The sequence below is a fragment of the Chamaea fasciata genome, unplaced genomic scaffold, assembly GCF_029207755.1.
Source record: "Chamaea fasciata isolate MVZ Bird 193981 ecotype frontalis unplaced genomic scaffold, bChaFas1.0.hap1 SCAF_1, whole genome shotgun sequence".
NCBI classification, from domain to species: Eukaryota; Metazoa; Chordata; class Aves; order Passeriformes; family Sylviidae; genus Chamaea; species Chamaea fasciata.
In genome coordinates, this window is record NW_027094086.1 from 106782951 (window position 1) to 106807642 (window position 24692).

The following is a 24692-nucleotide window of genomic DNA, read 5'->3' on the forward strand; positions in this document are numbered from 1 at the left end:
TGGGGGGTAAAAAGCTACTGGCAAAAAAAAAAAATAAACAAACAAACAAAAAACCCCAAAACCAGCTGAAAGGAAACGCTTTCATTTCAGTCACACAGATGTCTAGTCAAGAAAAAACATTTGTATGCAAAGATCTGAAGGAATGACAGCTTCTTTTGAAAGAATAGAAATGGTAGATGTGGACCTCCTGTGTGGAAATCTGTAGGTGGGTAAGTGGAATCAAGTTTAGGCTGTGTGTGTCTATTGAAATGAGAAAATGATGCCTCTGATAAAGATAGGGCTTATAAGGTCCGTTCATCACTTTTAGTACTTTCAGAAATGACTTATCAGCCAGGACAAGCAAACAGAACAGCTGATCCCATCTTAGTTTAAAATGGCATTATCTGGGGTGAACTCAGGGAGATAGAATTGTCATGAATTACATTACAATATTAATGTTACATTAATACTTCTTATTTCCTTTTTGGGGATGTCCAGGGGCCCAAACCTTAGGCATGGCATTCAGAAATGCTCTCGGATGACTTGGAAGCAGAAGTCTGGTGCCTGCTTGTGATTTTAAACATGTACATACACTGCAAAGGAACATCATTGCACACTGTATTGCATATTTATAGGCATGTTGTAGTTAGTTTTTCCCCTGCTTTAGAAGCAAGAGGATTTCTGAACTAAATTCTATTAAGTCCCTAAAGTCTATATAAGGAAATACTCAAAATCTTTGTACAAGAATCAACACATGTACTGAAAATACTTTATAACTCAAAAAAAATTAGAAATTAATAAAGGATAGATCTGGCTTCAGAGTGTTGAAGTGATTGAGATGCAGATTAAATGAGAGCATATCATCTTTGTAGCTAAATTCTCAGGTCCCAGGTGGTCCACTGGAATGTGAAAAAACCCACATGACCATGTTCTACATTAAAAGTGGTACTGGAACTACTGACAAGCAGGGAGAGTGTGTCTGCTGTTTTGCATTTTTAGAGGGAGATACAGTTTATGTCCCTAGGTGCTCTGAAAATTCCACTCTGAGTCCCTGTGTATGACGAACACACAAACTGTCCCCTTCCAGAACAATTTAGTGCAGCGTTTAAGTATTGTACTTAGAAGAAAGAAAAGACTTTTTTCATGAGTTCTCCTTGCCTGTCTGAATCTCAGCTCTGTGCTTGGATTTAAACTGCAGAGTGATTTTTGCTATCTGAAAGGGATCTGAAGACCACTGTTCCCAGAAAACAGAAAGAAAAACACTGGCTTAAGGATGTCTGCCTAGTGGGTTGTGATTGCATTAATTACAAATCATGATTCATGGACATCTTGTTCCTGCATTTGTAAGATTAAAGCAGGCTATATAAATAAAAGTCATTGCAGGGTTTTTAAGGGGATGGGGGATGATAATGCTTGCTTTCCAGTAGCAAATTTGGAGAGCTCATTACCTTTACATTGCCACTAATAGGAGGGACACTGCATTCTACCATTCTACTTTTGTAGTTACTGCACATCAGCTTGCTTTTTTTTTTTTTTTTTTTTTTTTTTTTTTTTTTTTTTTTTTTTTTTTTTTTTGGTGCTAGTGCTGCTGTTTCCTACTGCAGTGAGCTCCAGTGGATAGAGTCTTAGCAAAGACAAATCCCGTGTCCAGCCCTGGACTTTCCAGAGAGCTCCTGAGAAAGCATTTAATTATATAAAACTACATGAGCATTAAGAAAAATATAGCATGACAGGCTTCTGTCTGTGGGCTGATTAAAGACATTTAAGATTTGGTTTGGAATTGGTTTCTAAAGCAGAAGTTGTTGTCAGCAAACCTACAGCTCATTTCTGCATTCTCCAAATGTCCCATCTCTACAATAGCTCCCAGCCAGCATTTTGGGTACCTCATTCTGGCTTAAACTCTCTGGTTACTGCATCAAGATTTGATCCAATGCTGTTTCTTTGTCTTTCCTCATATCTTTCTTCAGTCTTGCCTGACTCCAATCCTTTTGGGCACATACAGTAAAAGTCAAAGGTGATCCAACTGCCTTAGACCTCAGGTTTACTGCCAAGTCTCCTCTACCTTTTTTTCTTATTGTCCCAGTATTGTGGTTTCATAACTTTACCTTTACAAGAACGTAAATATTGCACCAAAAGAAGTTTCTTTTGCTTTGCACCTCACAGGGAAGTAGCGTTACTCCATGGATTGTTTGAGCACTAGTCCCAAATTCAATGTTCCTGCACTGCTAGACTGGACCAGAACAAAGTATTTTCAGGACACAAAGTTTTCTATGTCAGGCCTCTTGTTTCATGACTTCACCTCTAAAACAAGACTTTTACTCTATTTTCTGTGAGCATTTTCCTTTGGCTGCCTGACCAAACACTGAAATAGAGACCTTGATACCCCTAAAGAGAACATATCTCGTTCACATAAAGCTTCTTTCTGTCTCTCAGTTTTGATGCTGAAGTTCACTTCTGGTTTCCTTTCCTACCTTCTGAGGATATTTCACTTTTCACCCCATCTACTTCAGGACTGCTTGGGAGAAAATGCATTTTAAGAGGAATGCATGCATTGGATATTTTCCTCAGAAAAACAGAAACTACGTTTTGACTAACCATTTATGCAGAGATAAATGAATACATACAGAAATCCAGAAATACTCATGGCTCTTTACATAAGAAATCTTAGAGTATAGTAAAAGATGATTCATAATATCGAGCTGGAATTGTACAACACTAGTGTCCAAGGTTCATATTATAAACTAGGGAACTATGACTCATCTAGTCTGAGTAAAAGTTCAAAGGAGAATTTGAGTTCCTCCTAGATGTTACTAAATCGCCAGGAATGACAATGGATAGCAAATCTGTTTTGCCTCGTGCTGCCACAGGGTATTGCAGGCTGTGACCACTTTTATCTTATCCTGCATTATGTCTGTTTGTGGGGGCACACTAATACATACCGAACTTAAAGTAAGTCCCGTGTTGCTTTCCTCTTACTGAATTAGTCTTCTTGGCAGAATCAGGATGGAAAAAATGATTGCTTCTTTTCCAGGCAACTAATGCAGCCATGCAACAAATATTCTTATTCACATAGTTTCATGGGATGCATTGAATAAGCAATACTAATATACTGTGTTTACTCCCAGAGACCATTTTTGCTCTTGGTAAATTGAATCACATTTATTCTGTGAATGAAAGTTGTACTAAATGCTGTAGTTTCCATAGCCTACGGAGGAAAGGTGGATAGAATCTATTTCTTTCCCTGTTTATCAAGCCATTTGTACAGTCAGGTGATTTGCAGAGTTCTTAGACTTCCAGCTAGGTGTTTGGGAATCAAGCTGCTTGCAAAAATTGGGAATTTGGATGCCATTGGGTACTCTGTAAAATTTCTGTCTGTGCCTGAGGGAATATTAACCAATTACACTCTTTCTTCCCAATCTTGACAAACCTTTTTCAGCAGTGATGGGAGCATGCAGTGAAGAACACAGATGATCCATTAGCAGAGACAGTTTCCTTGCATTAATTACACTTTCAAGAGATTTTAGGACATAATGAATATAAGAAATGCACATGTCCTTCTTTCAATTTTAGCAATGAATTCTGCAGTACAACTGTAACTTCCTCTAAGTTTTCTCTCCTGCAGGTGATGAAACCTCTCACCTTCCTTCAGCCTTCATATTTTTCCTACAAATTAGCAGGCAATTAGTGTGGAGGAGGAGGAAGACAGATTTCTGGGAATTAGTTCAGTTCTGTGTATTGAGTTTCTGTGTCTTAGGCTGACAATCGTGTAAATCATATTGGCAGATTCCAGCCAAGACCCAGCTGGCAAGATAGGCAAGTTTTCCAGTATAACTGGGAACTCTATAGACTTTTTGGCTGCCAACAGTCCACCTCCATTAAGGTGACCTGCTGATTTAGCTGCTAATTGGCTCTGTGCAATTAACTTCCAATGCTCATAATCACTGTGATGTCTAAGGTACTTGTAAAACTGATGAATTTGTAAGTATGATTTCTCTAAAGTGCAGAAATATTCCAAGTACCATTTTCCAAATGAAAAGCTGGAACAGAGACCATTATCTGTTAATCATGTTCTACATGTTAATTTTGGTAATGGTGTTGTTATATTAAGCTTTTCTACAGATCATGGAGTAACAAGTCATCTTCATTCTTTCAAGTCACACAGAACAAAGAAGAAAATTATGGAAGGACAGGCACAGTCCATTAAAGCTGTCAGTGCCCTACTGGTTTTGGTGTAGGGGTGGAAAAAAGAAGAAAAGAACGACAAAATTTGTTCATGTTTAGCTCTTGTAGCTGCACAGTTAGATGCACTCATTTAGTGCATTTAACCGGAAAATTAGTTGGTAGTCTCTGCCTTCAGTCATCTAATCCAAAGGCCCCCTAGAAGTCAGTGATTGAGCCCAGTTGGTTTTAGTCTCAGAGTCATGCCCTCTCGGGGCAGAAGCAGCACAGAAATAAAGCAGCACACTTCACTTTAGCAGGGTCCATTTCCACCTGTATGCTTGCATTGCCCTCTCATAGCAGGTTCTCAGTGTGTTGGCTTTTACTGAACACTAAACAAAATGAGTGCAGCTGGTAAGGACCAAGGCCTTCAACCTTCTGGGAGCAACTGAAGACGGTGACAATGGCACCGATGTCTTCATATCACGTTTTAAATTACCTCCTTGTCTTTTTAATGTAATTTTCAAGTCATCCTTTAGGATTTGGTATTTCTGCCATAATATGGACTGTATAGCTACATATGTTTACAGAACACCTTTTGTTTTCCTGTTTATATGTAAGGTACCATAGAAGTTAGGTGATATTCTTTCTATTTTCTCTCTTCATTACAGCCACAGCAATGTGAGCACATATTTCCAAACAAGACTGCCAGACTATAGCTATAAATTTGGCATGCAGTAAAGTGCCTACATGTATTTCTACCCCTAACAAATGTAACACTGTTCCTAAAGTATTGATCTCTGCTAAATGGTGGAATAGAAACACACTGAGCTAAAGGTCATGACATTTCAAGTTCCAAATTTCCAGATGTTAATGTTGGAGAAAAAGATCTAAATAAACTACCTATTTCTGGTCAATAAAAGGAACTTAAATACATTCCTCTGTCAGTAGTAGTTAAAGTTGAATGGAAAATAATGAGAAGCAAAATTCTTTTTTTTCATTCATTCTTTTCAATCCATTTATTTTAATTCAAATTCAGACTTTTTAATGTATTGCTTGATTGGTTTTGGAATTGGTCAAATAATAGTTCTTACTGTATAAACTCTTTGGCCCATGAATTATGTTTCTTATCCACTACTACTCAAATAATTGGGTTTGATATATGCCTCACGTCCACTGCTTTTACATTTTGAGAGTAAATTTAAGAAGGCTTTCACTTGGTAGAGCTGGGTAAACTGACCTGTACAGATACAAATCTGTGGGTAAACCATCTTTTCCGGAAACAAAAATGTTTCACTTCAATATTTCCAGCTTTTTACAGCGCCTGTGAACTCATCCCACTCTTTGATCTTGAACCACTCAGTGATTTCAGTCGGAGGCAAACATCTTAAAGACATGAAGACTCTGAAGTGATGTGAAATGACATCAGGTGGGGGAAGATGTGAGAGACTTCCTGCCAGGAGAGATAGCTATGCCATAAGCATAACTTGTGCTAAACTCAGAAGAAATCTGCTTGGGGAAAAGTGTTTAGAAATACCCTCCTCACAGGGTAATCTTCAGAGCTTTCTCTTTCTGAGAAACTAAATTACCTTGGAGACAGAAATCTGTAGGAAATCTAGCTTTAGTTTCGGTCTGCATAGATGAACTTGTTTCTAAGAACAACATTTTTACAGAAGAGGAATATGCCCAAAGGCAAACTGAAAACTGAACACAAGACAAATATGGCAATATGCCTCTTTGTTAAATTAGCTGATGCTGAGTGATTAGTACTATTGTTCAGTTCAACTGTTAACTCTTAGCTGATTTCCTAGTGCTTAATTGTCAGATAATTTCAAAGAGATTTGTACACAAACTGAGAGCTAGACATAGACTTAAATGTGGTACTGACACAAGCATTGTATAAGTGTATATTTAATGTGAAATACTGTGAATCCAGGCTTCAGGAACATCCTTAAGCATTCTGAAGTTGAAGGGATTACTCACATTTCTACAGATCCCTGCAACCTTGAGCACCACATTGAAATATGATGTAGTAAAGGATCAATGAGGGTCATCTCTAGATTTGTGGAGTGGGTTGAACCACTGAATTCTGTCAGTGTTGAAAGAAGTCTCAATCAGTTAGTTACTTCTCATCTGCATCTGGCTTGGCAACCAGTCAAGAAGAACAGCACTGACTTCCTATTCATGTATTATGCACGATTTTGCTTTGAATACCTTGTTTATTCTAACACGAAGGCTGTATTTTAATTTCATTTTGGTACAACGTTAGTGGGAAAACGTGAGAATTGAGAGCACCACTCAACTATTGAGTCACAGATCAATAGAAAAAAAGTTTTTTAATGGCTTTGAAATGCCTGCATTAATAAAGCTATATCCATTATTCTTCTTTCTGCTACTGAGTAGAAATAATAAATATTTTAAGAACCTCAAAATAGATGGAAGTAGTAATATTGACTAAGCAGAAACTGTTTGCCAGGAGATTAGGCTTTAGTTGGTAGGATTTTAATATGGTTGGCATGTCAAAGCAATGTGACAAGTCAGTGTTTTCATAATGTTCTGTGTCTACCTCATAACTTGTTGTGAAAGGATGATGGCTGTTGCCAGCTTGCTTTGTTCTTAATAATATTTTTGAAGATAAGAAAGTGAAATGGCTCCATTTCAGGAATTAAGTCATTTCCTTGTGCCAAGATACTGACAAGCAGTCTTGGTGCAGGAAGATAAATTAGAGTTCTGACTCCTGCATCACAAAACACTTATCAACATTGTTTGAAAGGAACCTTGCTGTTCAAGCTGGAGTTACTTCTTTTAACATTGCAGATGTGAATGTCAAGTGAGTTTTCTATGTGAATTTTTGTAATATGAAATAGAACAGACTGTTGAACTCAGGCAATTTTAAAAGTCAAGGATAATTTTAGGGAAGGGCAAGTCAGAAGAATCAGCAAGTGGAACACAAGGATCTCAGTCAAATTATAACATCAGCTGTATAGCACTATTTGCTGCCCACATCTAATGGTATGTTTGCCTTGCTGTCTTTGCCACTGACACTGATTCTTTCAGCTCCCTCAGAACTGCACTTGCAATGCCTTCCTCTCTCTTCATGCTCACAATATTTAAACCGCTAGTGAAGAGTTCTCCATGCACCTCCATTCTAACACAAAAATTCCTCTTTCCTGTGGGTAAAAAAAATAGAAGAATTCCCACTTATCCAGCACAGCAACAGCAGTAGAATCCTCCCAGTGCACCTGATAGTAAGTAGAAAATGGATGATATCCATCTGAGGCTTCCTCTGCTCTTCTGTTCTTTGCCTGTACTTCTGCTTGGCTGCCTGAGTACATTCCATTCACCTGGGATCAGGAGCTCTTTGAGCAGAGACTGTTTATTTTGAAACTCCTGTGAATGCTTTAATGCTTGATCTGTGACTGAAGCTTCCAAGCTGTGGGGTGAGGTTGTATTGACCTGCCTTACCTGATGGAAAATACCACTGGCACATGAAGGAGGTGGCATAAGGGTCATGACTGAGATAAGAAGTCAAACCATTTATTACAGATGACTCAGGCAAACAGGAAAACCAACTGTCAGCACTTCAGAAGAGGAGTCACTGTAAACCTTCACCTCCTCACCTTGCAAGGATTCTTACATCACCTGTTACAGGCTTGCCTCTTTGCATCAATTTGCACACCCTGGTCTAGCTGATTCAGCTGAGAGTAATTCTTTCTCTTGAGCAGATGTAGTTGAGACCATGGAGTTCATTTATTTACAAAAACACATGTTGAAAATTGGGCAGTGTAGTGCTTTGTTTTTCCAACTTATGCACAGGTACAAGAGACACAAAGGAGGGTGTGGTATTGTTGGAAAATCATATATTAAATGGCTCTTTTAGTGAAAAAGTGCTGTAATTCCTACCATAGCTGGGGGGGGGGGGGAAGTGCAATAGAAAGCATATAAATATATCCTATATACATAAACAGTACAACACAGATGTCTTGTAAGCAGGGATTAGTAGCAGGACACTGTTATAGAAACAGCACATATTTTCCCTTGGGAAACCTAAACCCCCACAAATGTAGTCCATTCAAGACCACAGAGAAACAATGTGCTGCTTATACTCATTTCCTCTCCTTCTTGCTGAGACTGACATTTTACAAACCAGGCTTCTGCACATTTCACATTCTGTTTAAAAACTACAAAGTCCTTGGATCAGCATCCCTTTGTCCACTTAAAAAAAAATCTAAATACATTCCTCTCCACCTTTATATTATTATATTTCCCTTACTTGATTAAACTGGACAACATGAAGTTATTTTCACTTTTCACTGCAGGAGTATAATTGATGGAGTAGTTTTAGTAGAAAAACACAAGAGATTCATCTTAGACTAGTTTAATTTAAGCAGTTCCATGACAACAGCTGGAGACATGCCTTCTGGGAAATGCAGATGCAAACTCAGACTGAAAGATAAGATTTAGTTAGTTGCAGCTGTTGCATACTACTACATCTAGCAATATCTTTTTAGATCAGAGTCCAACTGAGCCCTAAGATAAGCAGCCATCCATTTGCTTTATGGCAAACTGCAACTGGACAATAGGTGGCAACTGAATTCTCCACCATTCAAGTCGCATTTTCTTATTTGTCATTTTAATAGTGATCCCTGTGCAGGTCAGGTGCCCTTTCCCCTTCCATACACTACCTGTGATTGCCAGCTGAGTAACAAAGTAGGTCATTCGAGATTTCCGCTTCCTCCTCCAGATAGAGAAGAGTACGATGGCATTTCCAGCAATTGTAACAATAAAGAGAATCCAAAGGGTCACCAGCTGCTCTGTCTGGAACGGAAAGAAGGAAAAAAACCACATAGGTGGGTGGTTGGATAGACAGTCATTTATCCTCAGACAAACGAGATGAGAATGGAAAACAGAAGTGAATTTTGAATTTTGCCAATTGATTTCAACTATTTAATCTAAAAGACATTCTTGTTTTTTTTCAGAAAATACTTAACACGCATCACTGCTCGTGAACATCACCAGTTTGGTTTGCAGTGTCTGTATATTACTTCTCTCTTCACAAAACCACTAGTAGTGTCTGCATTCTGCACTTAGTGCTAAAACGAGAGTCAGCTCCCAGCTTTCTTGTGCTGCTCCAGCAAGCTGTGAAATAACCAGCTGCCTCACTTCATAAGGAATGTTGATAGATGGGCTCCTTTGGAGGAATGGAGGAAATAAATACTTCTCTCTTTCCCAGCTTCAGTAAGTCTGGGGCATTCACGAGCCCTACGAAATTCAGACATCCACTCCATGATCTAGATGTGTACCATGACTTAATAGAAAGCATGACCCACTAAGGAAAAGTGTAATTGTGTAGCGACTGAAACGTGATGACAAAACGTCCCCTAGTGGTGTGTGTACAAAGAAAACAAAGTAAGAAAGCTGTTCATGCTCTCAAAGCATCGCCAGGGTATGTGTCCACGTTTGCTTGTTTGGTGAGTGCACACCTAATCTTAACCTCCTAGCAACTGGGATGAGTTTTAGGTAATGTCAATGCAGTCGTTCGGGATCTTTCTATTCCAGACAGCAAACCCACAAGGTGGGAGTTAGAGGAATATGGAGGAAGCAGGTAAGGGCTGCAGCTGAGGAGGGGTGCCAGGTGCTGACCCTACAGATTTGGCCTAAAGGACCTGTCCAGAGCAGGTTGGGGGAAGGATGCTGTCAGTAAGACGCCACCTACCTGACTGGGCTGATAGTAGAGCAGACGCCAGGGAGAACACTCATTAAAAGCATTTCAATGCCACTATGGGCTAGCAGAAACCAGAGTTCTTTCTGCTTCCAAAGAAAATAGCTGACTTCACGTGAGCATGGGGTGGGAAGGTGAAATGAAAGGAATGGAGCAGGGACATGGAACTTCTTGCTTTATAATTAGCCTTAGTGCCTTCTCAGCACTTAGCCCCATTCCTGGCCAGCAGTCATTGTCCCTCACAGTCACTCCCTGTGCCACCCCCCTCCCCCCCCCCAGCAGCCCCTCCTGGGAACCAGCCCCAGCTTTGCTCCACGTAGGGAGCCACACTGCCTTGTGGATCATGCAGTCATGCAGGCAAAGCAAGACCTGATGAGGAGCAATTTGATGTTGCACTCTGTGCCCAAGCCCAGAGATTAGTTTAAGCAAACAATGAAGCCTGTGTAAAGAGGATTTCATTTTTCTCAGCATGGTGATTTTCACCAGCGTAATCTACCACTCACGTAGATTGTCATCTCACCTAACATTAAAGTTCCAAAGAGACACAGCTATTCTAAATTGTCTCAGTATTGTCTAGGTAATGGCAGTGTCTCAGAGATGACTCATCTCACCTACCTTGGGATGGGTTGTTTCTACTGAATATAGAGTGACCTAGATGAGACAACCTGTGTGGGCTAGATACTTGGATTTTTTTATTATTACTTTTTTTAATCTAAAAGCTATCTTTTTGGGGTATCTGCAAATCTTGAATTTCTTGGAAACAAATTTCCTTAAAAATGTGTGGCAGAGTTATGGTGAAACTATTTTTATCGGCATGACTTTCTTAGTACAGGAATTGGAAGGAAATGTCTTTTTGGAAGACAATATAATCATAAAAGATAAGATTTCACATTGCTTTTGTCCTTGAAATCAATGATTTCTCCTCAGGGTTTGTTTTGGTTTTTCCATTTCAGAAAACGTATTTCTCACATAAAGAAAACTACGGGACTAGACTTGTTCCCATTTTCTTTGGTATAAAATCAGAAGAGCATTTTCTTGAAAGGAATTATATTCCTGTATTATACTGATATAGATAGGAACAGAAGAAGGATCTGACACTCAAACATTATGATTCCCACAGAAGAAATAGCTATGGAGCAACAGAGGCTGTGTTAGAAGGATGTTTCCCCAGCCTAGGAGCACAGCACAAATGGTCAGGTTAAATCCCTTCCGCCAATTTAAAAGCAATGCCTAACAGTTAAGCAGTGTTAGACTCCAGAAATTAAACCAGACTGCAAAGATAGATAACGTAAAAATGCAAACACTGAAAATAGAGGTAAGTCTGTCAGACAAAGAAAGAAAGCCAAATTTTTAATTAATATGTTTGTGGGGGCTGCCATTCAGACCAAAGGAAAAAAGATCTCATTCCTGGGGGTTAAGGAGCCATAACAATAGGCAACTTAAATCACCACAGCCTCTCTCAGTCTGTGTTAACTTGCAGAATGAAAACTTCCATGGTTATTAATGGGATGCCCACTGTGATAAAGGCCTTTGCAGAAGCTAGGGTTGGAATTCAAAATTATCTTCATGAATTGGAAACATGTACTGGGAAAAAAGCAACATATTATTCAACAAGGAGAAGTTCAGCACTGCAGTATAGAGAGTGTGTAAGCACACTTGGTTGTACCAGCCTTCAAAACATCCACCCTCACATGCAGCACACGAGCAAAGTGCCCCAGAGCATCATGGCATCACCCTACCATGAGAGCAACAGCCACCACTGCTTTGGGGTCAACACCAGGCTCATGTACCTCTGCTCTCATCTTTCCACTGGGTCATGCCCACTCCTGGGCACAGTGCTTCAAGAGACACACACAAATGTGTTGTCATAAAGGGCATAGTCAAGCAAAACGACTGAATGAAACAAATTGCTAAGTCCAGGAAAAGCCGACTGCAGGAAAAGATGAACATAGCCTTGAGGATACAAAAAGACTAATGTAAAAATGTAAAGCACTAATCTCTTCTTTAGATCCACTACAGACTGGGTAAAAATCAAAACTACAGTACAGAATTCGGGATGAAAATTTAAAAAGAAAAAGAAGGCTTTAAAATATATCATAGATAGAGAGACTGATTGAGCCAGTAAAACTTTCATCTGTGAAGGCCTTAAAAATAGTTATTAGATCAGAGAGATAGATGATGGCTCTTTGAATTTCATTCCAGCTGCATTTTCTCTAGTTTTATTAATCATCTTCAGGTTGTTTAGACATAGAAGTGTTTAATTTCATGTCTTGTTCATTCATCAAACAAAAATCCTTTCTTAATAACAATCCTGGACAAGGTAATTTACAAAAAATATTCCTCTATAATATGTTGTGCAAACATCAGAAGCAGTCTGATAAAAAGGAAGATAATAATATCTCCCAAACCTCTGTTGACAACAGCTTCTTTTGAAATGGGCATTAATAATCATACTAGATGAGAATGCTATGAAAGACTACTATCACACAGCAGTTATTTCAGGTTGGAAAAGTTGGAGATGCTTCTGACATTATTAAGGTCACCAATAAATGAAAGTCAAGAGGATTTCCTTGGTTTGACTTGAGCAATAGCACATGCTGCTGTTCCACAAGGCTGCTGTGTTTGGAGCATGGAAGTGCTTGACATCCAGAGAGCATATTTGCGTTTTGCTATGTTGCTCCAAGATTAAAACCAGGTTTAGTCAATGAAGAAAATGCCTCTTCTTGGGTGAAATGTAAGCCAGAAAACCTTTCTGTAGTTTGTATTTTCCTTTGGCTATAAAAAAAGGGTTGTCATTTTTTTCTCTTATAAAAATTGCTGAATCCAGAGGCTGGAATAAGCCTAACCAGAGGTGTATTCGGCTTTATATTTGAGGCAAAGATCACCCCTGCAAATCCTTTTAATCAAGACCATAGTTAAATCCTTTTGGAGATGTAGGGTGGCATTTTGGTACCATAATGCCATCCCTCCTGGTTCTCCCCAGCCAACTTCCTTGCTTTATCTTCTCTCAGGATTTCTATGCCTTTTTCTGGGGAGCACGAGCTGTGACTGTGGAATGGGGATATATATACCTGATAGCCCATTCCAGTGGAAGTGGTGTTCCTCATGTCTTGAGGTGCAGAAGCCTTTGTCTGATATTAGAGAAGTTGCCTAACAGAAAGAGACGTTCAACTATCAGTGGACAAAGCTTATTTGTACTTGAACAGGGACCCAGTCTAAAACAGTCTAGCTCTAGCTGTTGAGACTGCTTGAGAAACAACCTGGAAAAAATAGGTTTTCAGGTAAGAAATGAGCAACTAGAAAAAGAGGAGGAGACATGCTCCATGCCTAGAGTAGCTGACTGAGCTCTTAGTATGAGGAGTGCAGGCCTGTGGTAAATTGTTTGTCCTGCTGACCTGGTGTCTTTCTGCACCATGTTCTTGGTCTCTTGGGTGAAGAAGAGGCATGATCCCTCATATCACAAGCCAGTAGCAGCTTAAGTCTCTGAATAACTTTTTCTTGTCAGTTGATAAACTCTGAGAATACACAAATGATCTTGCCTTTGGTATATTTTAAAAATTATGGGGTTAGCATTGCAGCAATTGAGATTGTAAGAGAGCTGCAATCATGGAGAAAGCCAAACAATTTTGTAAGAGTATTCTTAACACATGAGAAGAATATATAAATCACCTTGTTAAAATGGCTGTCATGCTCATGGTCAGGTTCACCACTAGTAGATTGCATTGCACTTTCTTGAAAGAGCGATAAAAAGAGAAAAATCTTTTCACATTCTCTAAAATAATCACATTAATTGCAGACCATGTAGAAAAATGGAGCAGTCTAGATTAGCAAATTTTTTTGATCCTACTGTAGAAGACCTGAGATCTTGAACATTGAAAACTGAAAATGTTCAGGATGGATTTGCTATTTTAACATCCTCCATTTAGGATGGAAACTTAAAACCTGTAAAAAAACCAACCAAACAAAAACCAACAACCCCCCAAAAAAATCCCAAAACACCACGAAAATTAATTTTCCAGAGGCAGACAGGTGCCATGCAGTTTGACTAATTTCTGTCAGGGATTTATAGTCAGCTTAGCTGTAAGGCAAATTGCACTTTGGACTGCAACACTGAAGGGAATCAAGGAAATATACTTATTAACCCCATTAGGGAGTTTTAAAAGTACTGGCTAAACCTCTGATATAATTAAACGAATTCTTAAATAAATAAAAAAGGCTAAAATAATAAAACACCTCTTTTTCCATACTGCCAGATTCCTCTACAGTAGAAACCCTAGAGGAGCTTTCTGGGGTCTAAGTGCTGCCTACAACTGTCTGGGAGGAGGGTGCAGAGAAAACAGAGCCACATTCTTCTCAGGTGTGCCCCATGAAAGGGCAAGAGTCCACAAACAAAGATTGCAACATGGGACATCTTGATAAGAAATTAGGAGAAAAGTGTTCTTCATGAGGGTGGTCAAGCACTAGGATGAGAACCCAGAGAGGCTGTGGGATTTCCATCCCTAGAGATATTCAGAACTTTAACAGATACTGCCCTGAGAAATCTGGCATCTTTTGGATTTCCTTTCAAGTGGTTGGTTCAGGTGACCTCCAGAAGTCCTTCTCTACTTGCATCATTATGCACACACACAAGTATGAATAAGACCTATTTTCTTAAGAAATATTCTTAAAACTAAAAAGCACTTAGACATAATCAGATGAGTGCTTTGCACACATTGCTTATTATATATTTTATCACAGAAACATGAACAGCTCCTATCTTTCTGGGAATCTTTATGCCAATTAAAATTTGCTCTGCAGGTAAAGAGTACGGGTGTAAAGGCTATTGGCATGGAAATGACAAAAACACATTAGTCCTAGGAAAAAGGACTTTAAAAGTATAAGACGGCATTTCTCTTATATATATTTGAAGTCCTGAGATGAAGAATTTCTGCCAGGTGTGACCAGCTTAAACTGTGGTCTTTCAGAAACAAAGTTTGATGCCATCAAAGGAGTCATGACTATGGTTATGCTTACCACCTACAAAATAAATGTTCTTTAATGCACAAAAAGAACAAACTTAGTTAAACTTCCAAGGAAACATCCATATTTCTTCCTGTGTTGAAACTTTCTACACAAGTTGGGTTGTGAAAAAACCCCACAAACTAACAGCAATCTGCTTGAAGAAAAGCTGTAGGTACATTGCATATACTTTAAATGTAGAAAGCCTGTCAGGAAGGAAGAAAAAGTAAGGGGCACCAAAAATTTTACAAGAAGAGGCAGAACAAATAGACTACTTGGGCTAGAAGCAAGCTTCACAAACCAAATGCTGATCATTTGAATGTGAAGATTCAGATGATTAATTCAAGTTATCTCCTAATGCTCAAGAAAAGAAAAGCTGAAAAAAATGGCTGAAAAGCTCTTGATTCATCTACTGATAGGCCTTGTCTCAATAAGAAAGAAACGTGCTCACACAACTGGGAAGGTCGCTGAAATCTTCAACCTTAGCTGTCACAAGCAGTCGGAAATTGTACTCTCCACCCCTGTAATACAAATATGTCTTGAAATAAGGTTCTCCATCCAGCAAGGCAAAACTAAGATGTTTCCACACAAAGTTCACACAAGATATTCCTGAAAATTTTGGGAAAACAATTTGATTGACACTTAAAAACCCAGGGAAAACTCACGTGAAGGTGAGAAAGACTGGGAGGAAAGAAAGTTCAAAGCTAAGTTTTATATTTTGTCATTGAAAGTGCTTCCATTATGATTGAATATGAGAGAAACATATTTGGGCAGGCAACAAGCTCTCTAGGAGTTCATTTTATGGTTTTTTTGTTTTTGGTTTTTTTTTTTTTAATTAACGTGGCCTGGAATGGAGCCTGATTCAAAGTGCGTAAACACCAGTTCAGCCCCAGGTTTGACTCTGGAACTGCTGTTTTCTCATTTAAATACTACTGGTTGTGCTTGATAGCCCTCCTACCCCCTGTGCAGAGGCTACCTCACTGAGATGCTTTCTGACTGCCTGGGTTATCCTCCCAGCCCAAGGTTATGGGACATTCTGGCAAACCTGGGATGCATTGCCACATGAAATCTTCACAACATATCAAACGTGCCAGCAACAGTCACTTCCCAAGGAGTCTTTATAGTTGGAAAAAGCACACAGCTGTAAGGAACATGAGCTGATTTTTTTTCTGTTCTGTTGAATTTGTGGAACAGTTTTGTATGAGTTTATGTTGATATGGTATTCCACTCATTGTCTGTTATGTTTATGGTTTATGTGTTACGTGGAGGAGTGATCTATAATATGAAATAGTCTATTCACTAAACCAGGACACTTTCTCATGGAAAGGGGCAATTTTGTTATCAAGATCGTTTTCTCATCTTTTTGAAATCTAGCAAAGCTTGGGGGGGGCGGGGGGGACGGGGACGGGGTATGAACCTTTTTAAAAAACCTATTTCTTAGCTCTGACTTCACCACCACGAATGAGCAGGGTCCCTTCAGTACACACAGTCTAATGCATGCTAGTTGCAGTGACCTTTCCAACTTCAACAGCTGAACAAGCCCTCACTCTGCCCCAAAATTCTCCACAGGTGTGATGGTGACAGTCAGTAACAAATGTGACTAATTCAATTGTATCACTAAATAATTCTTATATGCCATTCTGTTGTGATTTGATACAAGAGAGATAATAAATGCATGCAGTACTGCTCAGTTATTGCAGGATATTTTACCCATTGCACTCTAGGGAAATTCCACAGAATTAGACAGATATTCCTGATTTAAATGTCATCAGGAAATATAATTTTTTTATGGTATACTTGTCTATTTTTTTGGTAGAATATTTTCTATGTGGAAGGATAATATTAGGTCACTCACAGGTCCATCCATAATTTTATGATTTTTGATAGCCCTGTTTAAAACCCTGCAGTGCTGCTTTTCTTAATCACTTAAAATTATTAAATATGCCTAATGGGTAAAATATCTCAAAAAATGTAAAAAAATTATACTTTCTAGGCATTTTTATCTTTCAGAGGCAGAGAGGTGCAAACCATGTGCCTGTGTGGAACACAGGGACAGTAGTATGAGGGTTGCTGCTGTAGAACAGCCCCAATCAGCTGGCTCAGAGCTGCTCCCTGTTGGACTGTGATACTGACAGATCACTTCTGTGTTGTGTTTAAGCTGCTGGATGAGGCCAGCCTGGCCAAGAGCAGTGCAGCAGCAGTTTCCCAAGGACATCATTCTCAGCACAGCATGTCAGGAATAGCAACAGTCATCACAGCATATTGCAGAGGCTGTGTTCAGGAGTCCCTGACATCTTATTTGTGTAAACCTAATCCTCCTCCTCTCCCCCCACTTAAAGATTGCAAAGTTACCTCTGAATTATTTGATATATCTATTTTCTAAAATGTATGATTGCAATTGCAGAGATTACTCCAGAAATTTGACAGCACCCGTTATTACTTTCCTATTATGTATTCAATGATGGGATGCTCTGTGATATTTCCTTGAAAATCAGAATGAGCAATAGCATAAGCAAATGCTTTTCGGGAGATAAAGCGACTCCTATATTTGGGTGAAAGGATAGGGACATCAGACTGTGACTTCAGTAGTCTCTGGAACACCTGGAGCCAAATCCATGTAACTCTATATCCTACTAAACCTCTTGGCACATTAGTCTCCTCAGATCTTTGCTGGTGATGGTAAATCCCAACCTTTGTAAAGAGCATTAGCCCCATGGAAAAGGAGCCCATGTTCTTAGAGTTATGCTTACTTGAGCTAGGTTGTGCTGTCCTGTTTAATATCTGAGCTACATGGGTTAAAGCAGGTGGGTACACGGAATCCTGCAGTGTAGGGGGAGGACAGTCAAAGACATATGTTTAAAATAATTTGTGATGGTTTCGACAAGCACACAGTTCTTCCTTAGAGCTGTAACACTTCAGTGTCCCCCCTGCCAAGTGGGAACCCCAATCACTGGTCCAAATGTTGACACTCCCCTGCCTCAGTGGTGTCAGAGGGAGGGGAGTGTCAACATTTGGACCAGTGATCGAGGTTCCCACTTGGCAGGGGGGACACTAGGGTTCCCGGCAACGTTGGATGTAAACAACAAACCTTTGTGTCCTGCTGCAAAGGTGAGGATTCTGCACAGCAGGAAACAAAAAGTACTGCTGGATAGGTTCCCAGCTCTGCTGGCAGGTAGGAAATCATGGTGGCAACACAGTCCCACTGAGAAAACTCGCAGTGGCTGTTCTTTTCTCTTTTTGAGCACTCCAACCTTTACTTTCCTGGATAAAATCAGAGCATCTCCTTTCCCAGCAGAGCTCTTAAAACAGAGATGATCCCTACCTAATCTTCCTGAGGACGGGCACAGGGTCCTACCATTGTGAAAGTTTCTGGGCTGTTGGGTTTAGTATCTGGCAGGAGGAGATGCTTCCTCCAGCCCTGACAAAGCCTCCCAAACCTTGTGCAAAATCTGGCCAAACCTATTCTGGAATTCCAGCTTTTCTCCAGGCAGGTTTCTGGTTTGTACCTTGTCAGGTTTGCAGAGTTAAGAAGATCCTAAAGTAGAGGAAGGCTACAGGTATTTAGATGATTTCTGCTCTTTCTGGACTACTGTATTTGGCAGGTGCAGTTGATGCTTACTTAGAGCCCTTTTACACATGGATTAAGCACATATGGAGGAGATTGTAAAGGGATGTAAGGAACTCTCCTTTGGCTTGGGAGGTTGGAGCTGTAATTAATACCAATTTGCAGATCTGTTCTGAGTTAGGTGCTGAAACAACCAGCAGAATTCCTTGTAGTTTAAGTCAATAACCTACCTGGATACCCCACTGAAAGGCACCCAGGAAGAAAGATGATCTGTGATTTCAGGGACAATTTGCCATAACACAGCAGCAAGACCTAAATGTCAGTGGGAATGAGGCAGTGCCTTTGGCATGGGAATTTCCAGCTCATCTTGTTTGTTGGGTGGTGCATGGATACACCTAGTCCTGCCCCAAAAGCTGCCATTCTGTATGCCAAAAGTCAGTCTAGTTAACTCACATGGCTCCAAATCAGACTTCATTAGCAAAGCTTTGGTGAGCAGCTAGCCCTTCTGTAGTAATGACTACCAGAAGAAAATTTGCATTCCTCTAAGTGGAGGAAATGTTCCATTTTTGAGCTAAAATAGATCAACAAAATCCCCCCTAGCCTTCCCCCCAAAAAGACGACAAAAACCTGAACTGGCAAAACACTCTAATTTGAAACTGTGCAGGGTTTAGTTGTTAAGCAGAGAAATAGAGAGAGGCTTAAATTTTTCTGAAAGAGAAGCATTCAGAACTCAGCTTTTAACAGTGCTCTAAGGAGCACTGAAATGTTCTAATGCAAATTATTGTACTTTTGTCACGTTGCCACCACAGTATAACACAGACACTACCTGGGGTGGGCACTGACTGTCCTTCTGCAGCTTGGGAGGAAAAGAAGACACCAGTGCATACACGTGTAGTTTGAGCAGCATGTGAGATATCCTGACAGGTGTCATTGGGCAACATCTTTAAAAAGTCATTAACGCAGGTACGTGGTGTCACTCCATAGGCCCCGTTTATCAGTTTAGATCATGTTTTCCTATGACTGCTTTGATAAGGTAGGTTACACCTACATTTTCCAAGCAGAAATATCTCTGTGCTCTGTCTGCACCCTGGCACACAGGGGTCAACCTGTGTAGTGACCACTCACTCACCCTGCCTTCATAGTCAGCCACAGGTGACACTGTGTTTGAAAATCCAAGTCCTATTTGTAAGCTACATTTTGAACACTGAATTCTGTTTTTCAAATTCGTTCAACCTGTTCCAAACTGAAATTTATATTGCTTTAGCTGTTTAACCACGGCATTGTACAGAGGAAGACAATGCTGCTTGGCTTGCTGAAGTGGGCAATGAAGCAGCCACAACATGGGCAGAGCTGGTGGAGGATGACCAGCTGAGTCAACAGGTATCAGCAGCACCTTCCACATGTGAATTTTACAGAGTGCTGAAATTGCTGGCAGGGAGCCCTGTCTTCCCTGCACTGTAGTGCAAGAGCAGGTGCTTTCTCCTTCCTTTCCTACAGATGTACCAGCTGTCATTCATCTCTGGAGTCAAAATATTTCCATTCCTATCCACTGCTAGTAATTGATGTGAAATCAGTGAGTCTCCTTGCAAAGTTCATGCTACATGTGCCAGAGCCAGGCATCCGGCAGAGACTCAAGTGCAAGTCTAATGAGAAACCTTCAGCTGAAGAATCGTTTCCTTTAGCAATGGAGGAGCATGCATGACTATCCTTGGCTTCTTAATTACTGTAATTTACTCAATCTCTCCTATTAAAGAACATTTTTCTGCCTGGGGACTTTTTAATCGTGGAATTAATTGTCACTTTTACTATTAAAAAATAGTGCTCCCATGACATTGTTCAGATTTACAGCCCTAACTGTGAAAAGAAGACAGGAGATAAAGAGAAAGTTATTAAAATATTTTTTCTTGTCTCTTGTGAGTTCTTTTTCAAGAGCAGTTTAGGAGTCCAACATGGAGAGGGAGAAAAAAAGGAATAAAAAGTAATTTTCACCCTTGAGATCCTAGGTAGGAAGTACTACCTTAGCTATTATAAGCAGCATGTTAAAAGAGACCCTCATTAATTAAGACTAGCACTATGGATCATCTCTTTCTTTATCAGGGCAGGGAACCTGCTGTAATTCCACTGATTCCACTAGGATTGTGTCAGAGCACTACCAATCACATAGATACAAAAATTGCTTCTGAATATATCCCCTTTTACCTCACATGTTGTCAAATGATAGAAATGCCTGTATCTTTCCAGCTGAAATTGGTTTCTATGGTGCCAAGCTCTGGAAGGAATGGCAGGGTACTCCAAGCCAGACTTTTCAACGACTTGAACTTGTACAACACACCATAACAGCAAAGTGACATGTGGCATTCAGAACAAAATTAAGCAGTAGCAACAGACATTGAAATCTAAAGGAAATATGAACTTCAGAACTCCTCTAATCTTTTCCCTACATTCACATATTGCTAGGGTGATGTTTAGTTTTGGAGATGACTGAATACACTTCCCATTCAATTCAACAGCATTAACTACTGAATGACTCATCCGATGCATTCTTAACAACAGATTTCAAGAGACACTGCAACCCCTGCTCAACTTACCAAAAAACAAACAAACAAACAAGCAAACAAGCAAGCAAATTAATTAGAAAACCTGTCCCTCATGATTTAAAAAACCCCAAACAACAAAAACCGCCTCCCGCTTCTGTATGATGTTTGTTACAGCTGGAAAATTGAAAAGAATTTCCCTATGTCAAGATGATGCCTCTAAGAAATTACATAAAAATTGTGTTAAGAATAATGCAAGCTTTTGCCTAAAGATGCATGTATAACTACAATACCTCTACAAAAAACCAGTACTGTCCTCTCTTGGAAGGGGATAGAGTTAGCTAAGATATGTAAATCTGAAGTCCAGTTTCTACAAGTATTTTGGTTTTCAGTAAATGCCTCACACATGCTGTCAGCTGTCTTTGCAGGGGAAAAAAAAGCCCCACCAATATCTGGAAAAAAGAAAAGTTCAACAATCTTAGTTACCTCCCCACATATGTGCTGAAAATGCTCTAAAGCTGCAAGCATTTGACAAAAGAAATGCACGCCTTGAAGTAATACCTTAAAGGAGTAGTAAAAGGATCCCTCTTCTGCCACCACTTCTGTGAAAGCCACCGTTTCAGTGTGGGTGACAAGGGTCAGATCCAGACAGCCGGTGCCTCCTTGGGAACTGCTGCTGGCTTCTGTGGAGTTGACCTCCATCACTGGATTTTGCTTAAGTTGTCTAGGTGCTTGTTTTACTAAGAGTTAATGCAGGCAGGCTTCTCCCGTTAAAGCGCAGCACAAAACCAGCTTCTCACTGGCTACCAGAGGTGTCGGGCTTCAGTGCAGCTGAGTGATAGGGAAAAAAAAAAAAAAAAAAAACAAAACCAAAAACACAAAAACAAAGCCAAGCTGGCATTCCTTTGAGCTTTCTTTTGTTATAAGTCTGACGACAGCCATCCACATGCTCTTTCCAACAGCAACAGCCAGTAACAGAATCATCACACATGGACCCAGCCATGTGCTTTGTCAGCTTCGGATTACCTTGCACCTCAAACTGTTAGCTCTGGAGTCAGGCACACCTGAAAAAGCATGGAGCTCCTCCCTGCACTAAGCCCAGGAGCCTGGGTATTCCACCCAGCAGCATTGCTTAGCCAAGCTCACTATGATTTTGATTACCTTTAGTCTTATGGTATACCCATAAACAATCACCAACACGCTCTCCCATATGAGCAAAACCCAATTAAGTTTGTAGGCTTAAGGCATCACAATTTCCCTATCAATATCTATCTGACTTCGTAAACAGACCTCTCCCTCACCTTTGCAAAGAGCTGGAGTGTGCTGCACACCCAGGAAGGCAGGGCTTTCTTCGCTGTACAGAAAACCTGTCTGGAAAGGCAGAGCTCCTAGATACTTAGAGGCTCAAGACTCTTCAGAACAAGGTAATCAATTATCTCTCTATTCACAGATTTTTCTGGGCACTGATCCCACATACCCTCTGTTTATTCAGATGTTTTTACCCAGCTTTACACCAAGGCGACACATGAGAGTGCAGTCACCTTCCCTGACTGACCAGAGTCACTTGTAAATACAGCACCTGTTCAGCTTTGTGAAGATGCTCTGCCTCAATGATAGGTCAATCCTAAGCAGCGCTTATGCATTTCACACTCACTCCCCACCAATTACAATCTCTCTTTTCCTGCTCATGACAAAAGTCAGTCCTGTGTTTATATAGGCACAGATGGCCATGGGTGAGCTCAGGAGACTTTAAACTTTTGCTAGCACAGCACACCTTCTCCCCAGGTGCTGGAGCAGGGGTTTCCATAACATGCCAACCTTGTCCATGTGCCTGATCTTCTCGGGACTGTTCCCATCCCTGCCTACATGGGCAGCAATAGGGGGCTCACTAAAGGGTCCTCCAGCTCCCAGGACCTGTATTAGCGGGGGAAATTCAGGGAAATCCAGGCCCAGATTTTGACTCTGAACCCTCCCAAGTTAAGACATGTCTGGATCGAGGGCTTTGGAACAGGCTGTTGTAGAGACTGCAGAAACCTCAGAGTGTCTAAGCAGTATTCAGACTCTCCAGAAGATGCTGGAGTCATCAGAGTCATTCAGCAGACTCATTTAGAGGAGGGAATCAATCTAGACCAATACAGATAATCAGTACCAGTCACGATGCAATCAACTCTGACTAATACACACCAGTGATCAATATTTAACAGTGACAAATGATTCATGGGTTGGAACATGAAATAGATAAAAAAATATTATTTAAAAAAAAGATAAAAAGAAATATTATAGAACCACGATATTTTGCTGAAAACCACTGAGGAAATGCTCATATATGTTTTATATAAAAGAGAGGGGAAATATTTTTGCTTTTTTTTCTGACTGATTGTACAGGTTGACTTTGAAACTCTGCTAAGTATTTAGGTAAAATCCAAGCTTGTTGAAAATATTTTACCTTTTTTTCCCCCCTCTTCTTTCTTCTTAATTTCTTTCTTATATTTACAGAATTCTCTTAGCTAGAGTTAAAATTTATTACACTGGACTTTTGGGTTTTGTGGGATTTTTGCACTTTCATTCCTATGGAGCTGTTAAGCACAAGCTTATTACAGGCACTGAGAGGCTTTTCAGTATCTACACCACATGCCTACTTTCTCTAGGTAGTGCTTATGGTGTTACAAAAGGTTATACCGTGACCTGTTTCAGCACTCTCCAGTCCACACAGGGCTAATTCAAGTTTTCCATCACTGTTAGTTCTTCTTCCGGTGAGTATTTCTCAGTTCCTGCCATGCCATGTTTTGTTGAGGGCTGGTTTTGTCAGAATGCCAGTTAGCCACAGAATTTGATGCTGTGGGTTGTCTGAGGCACCACACCTAGAATTAAGCTAATTCTCTAGAATAAAATACTTTGTTTTTAAACCACTACAAGTCATTACAGCTCTTTGAAATTTGGTGTTCAGAATTTTTTCCCCATCCCACTCGCCATGGTGAGTTAAAGCAAATGCTGAAATGAATGGCAAAGTAAAATACTTTTATTACTGAATCTCAAGAGCTTACAAAAGGCAAGATCAAATCTTAGAAATTCCTCTGTGCTGAAGGAATAGCTGATGGATCCTGGTAACTCACTTTGTTTTTCTCCTCAGTTGGGACCTTGAAAAGTCTCTGAGAACTTTCAATGTTTTAAGAGATTGAGACAGTTTTGCAGGGAGAGAAATTCAGTCTTCTCTCTGCTTTAATATAAAATGCTGTCCAATTATTATTGTAAGACCTTTTTTTATCTAATGTATAATAAAATATGCTTCTTCCTTTTTAACCTTTAGAGAGGCTTTTTTAAAAAAAAAGTCACTGTACTGTAGCACTGCACCACAGCACGCTTCATAAGTTGGAAAGATATTGAAAAAATCCATAAGCAATAAGAACGGATTATTTGAAAGAAGAATAGAGAGAACTTGCTTTAGAGGCCTCTCTATTTGCCATTCCCTTTATCACAGTCTCGGAAGCTACACACATTTAGTTTTCTTCAATAAAACCTTGAACCAAAGGATGAGAAAACCTGAGAGCATAAATGGTTCCACTGAAAGGTAAAGACAGTATTCTGTGTTTGCTGGGTGCAACAAAACTCATATCCTCCATGTGCAGAAACGTGGGGGCAGATGTGCAATGCCTATCTTTTATCTCCCCACAGTGGCATGGCACTCCTGGCTGGAAAGAAAAGAAAACCCTGTGCAACTGCAGAAAGTGAAACCAGG

General features: G+C 40.0%; 1 protein-coding gene across 1 annotated transcript in view; it reads right to left on the reverse strand.

The window, feature by feature from the left end:
* The window catches only part of NPSR1 (neuropeptide S receptor 1), a 56935-nt gene extending 35163 nt beyond the window's left edge, over positions 1–21772 (reverse strand). The window contains exons 1-2 of the mRNA XM_066177520.1: positions 21518–21772; positions 8823–8955 (exon numbers count right to left, since the gene is read on the reverse strand). Of these exons, the coding sequence (XP_066033617.1) occupies positions 8823–8955; positions 21518–21658 (274 nt within the window). The 5' untranslated portion in view covers positions 21659–21772. The remainder of the gene's footprint in view (positions 1–8822; positions 8956–21517) is intronic.
* Between the last annotated feature and the right edge of the window lie 2920 nt (positions 21773–24692).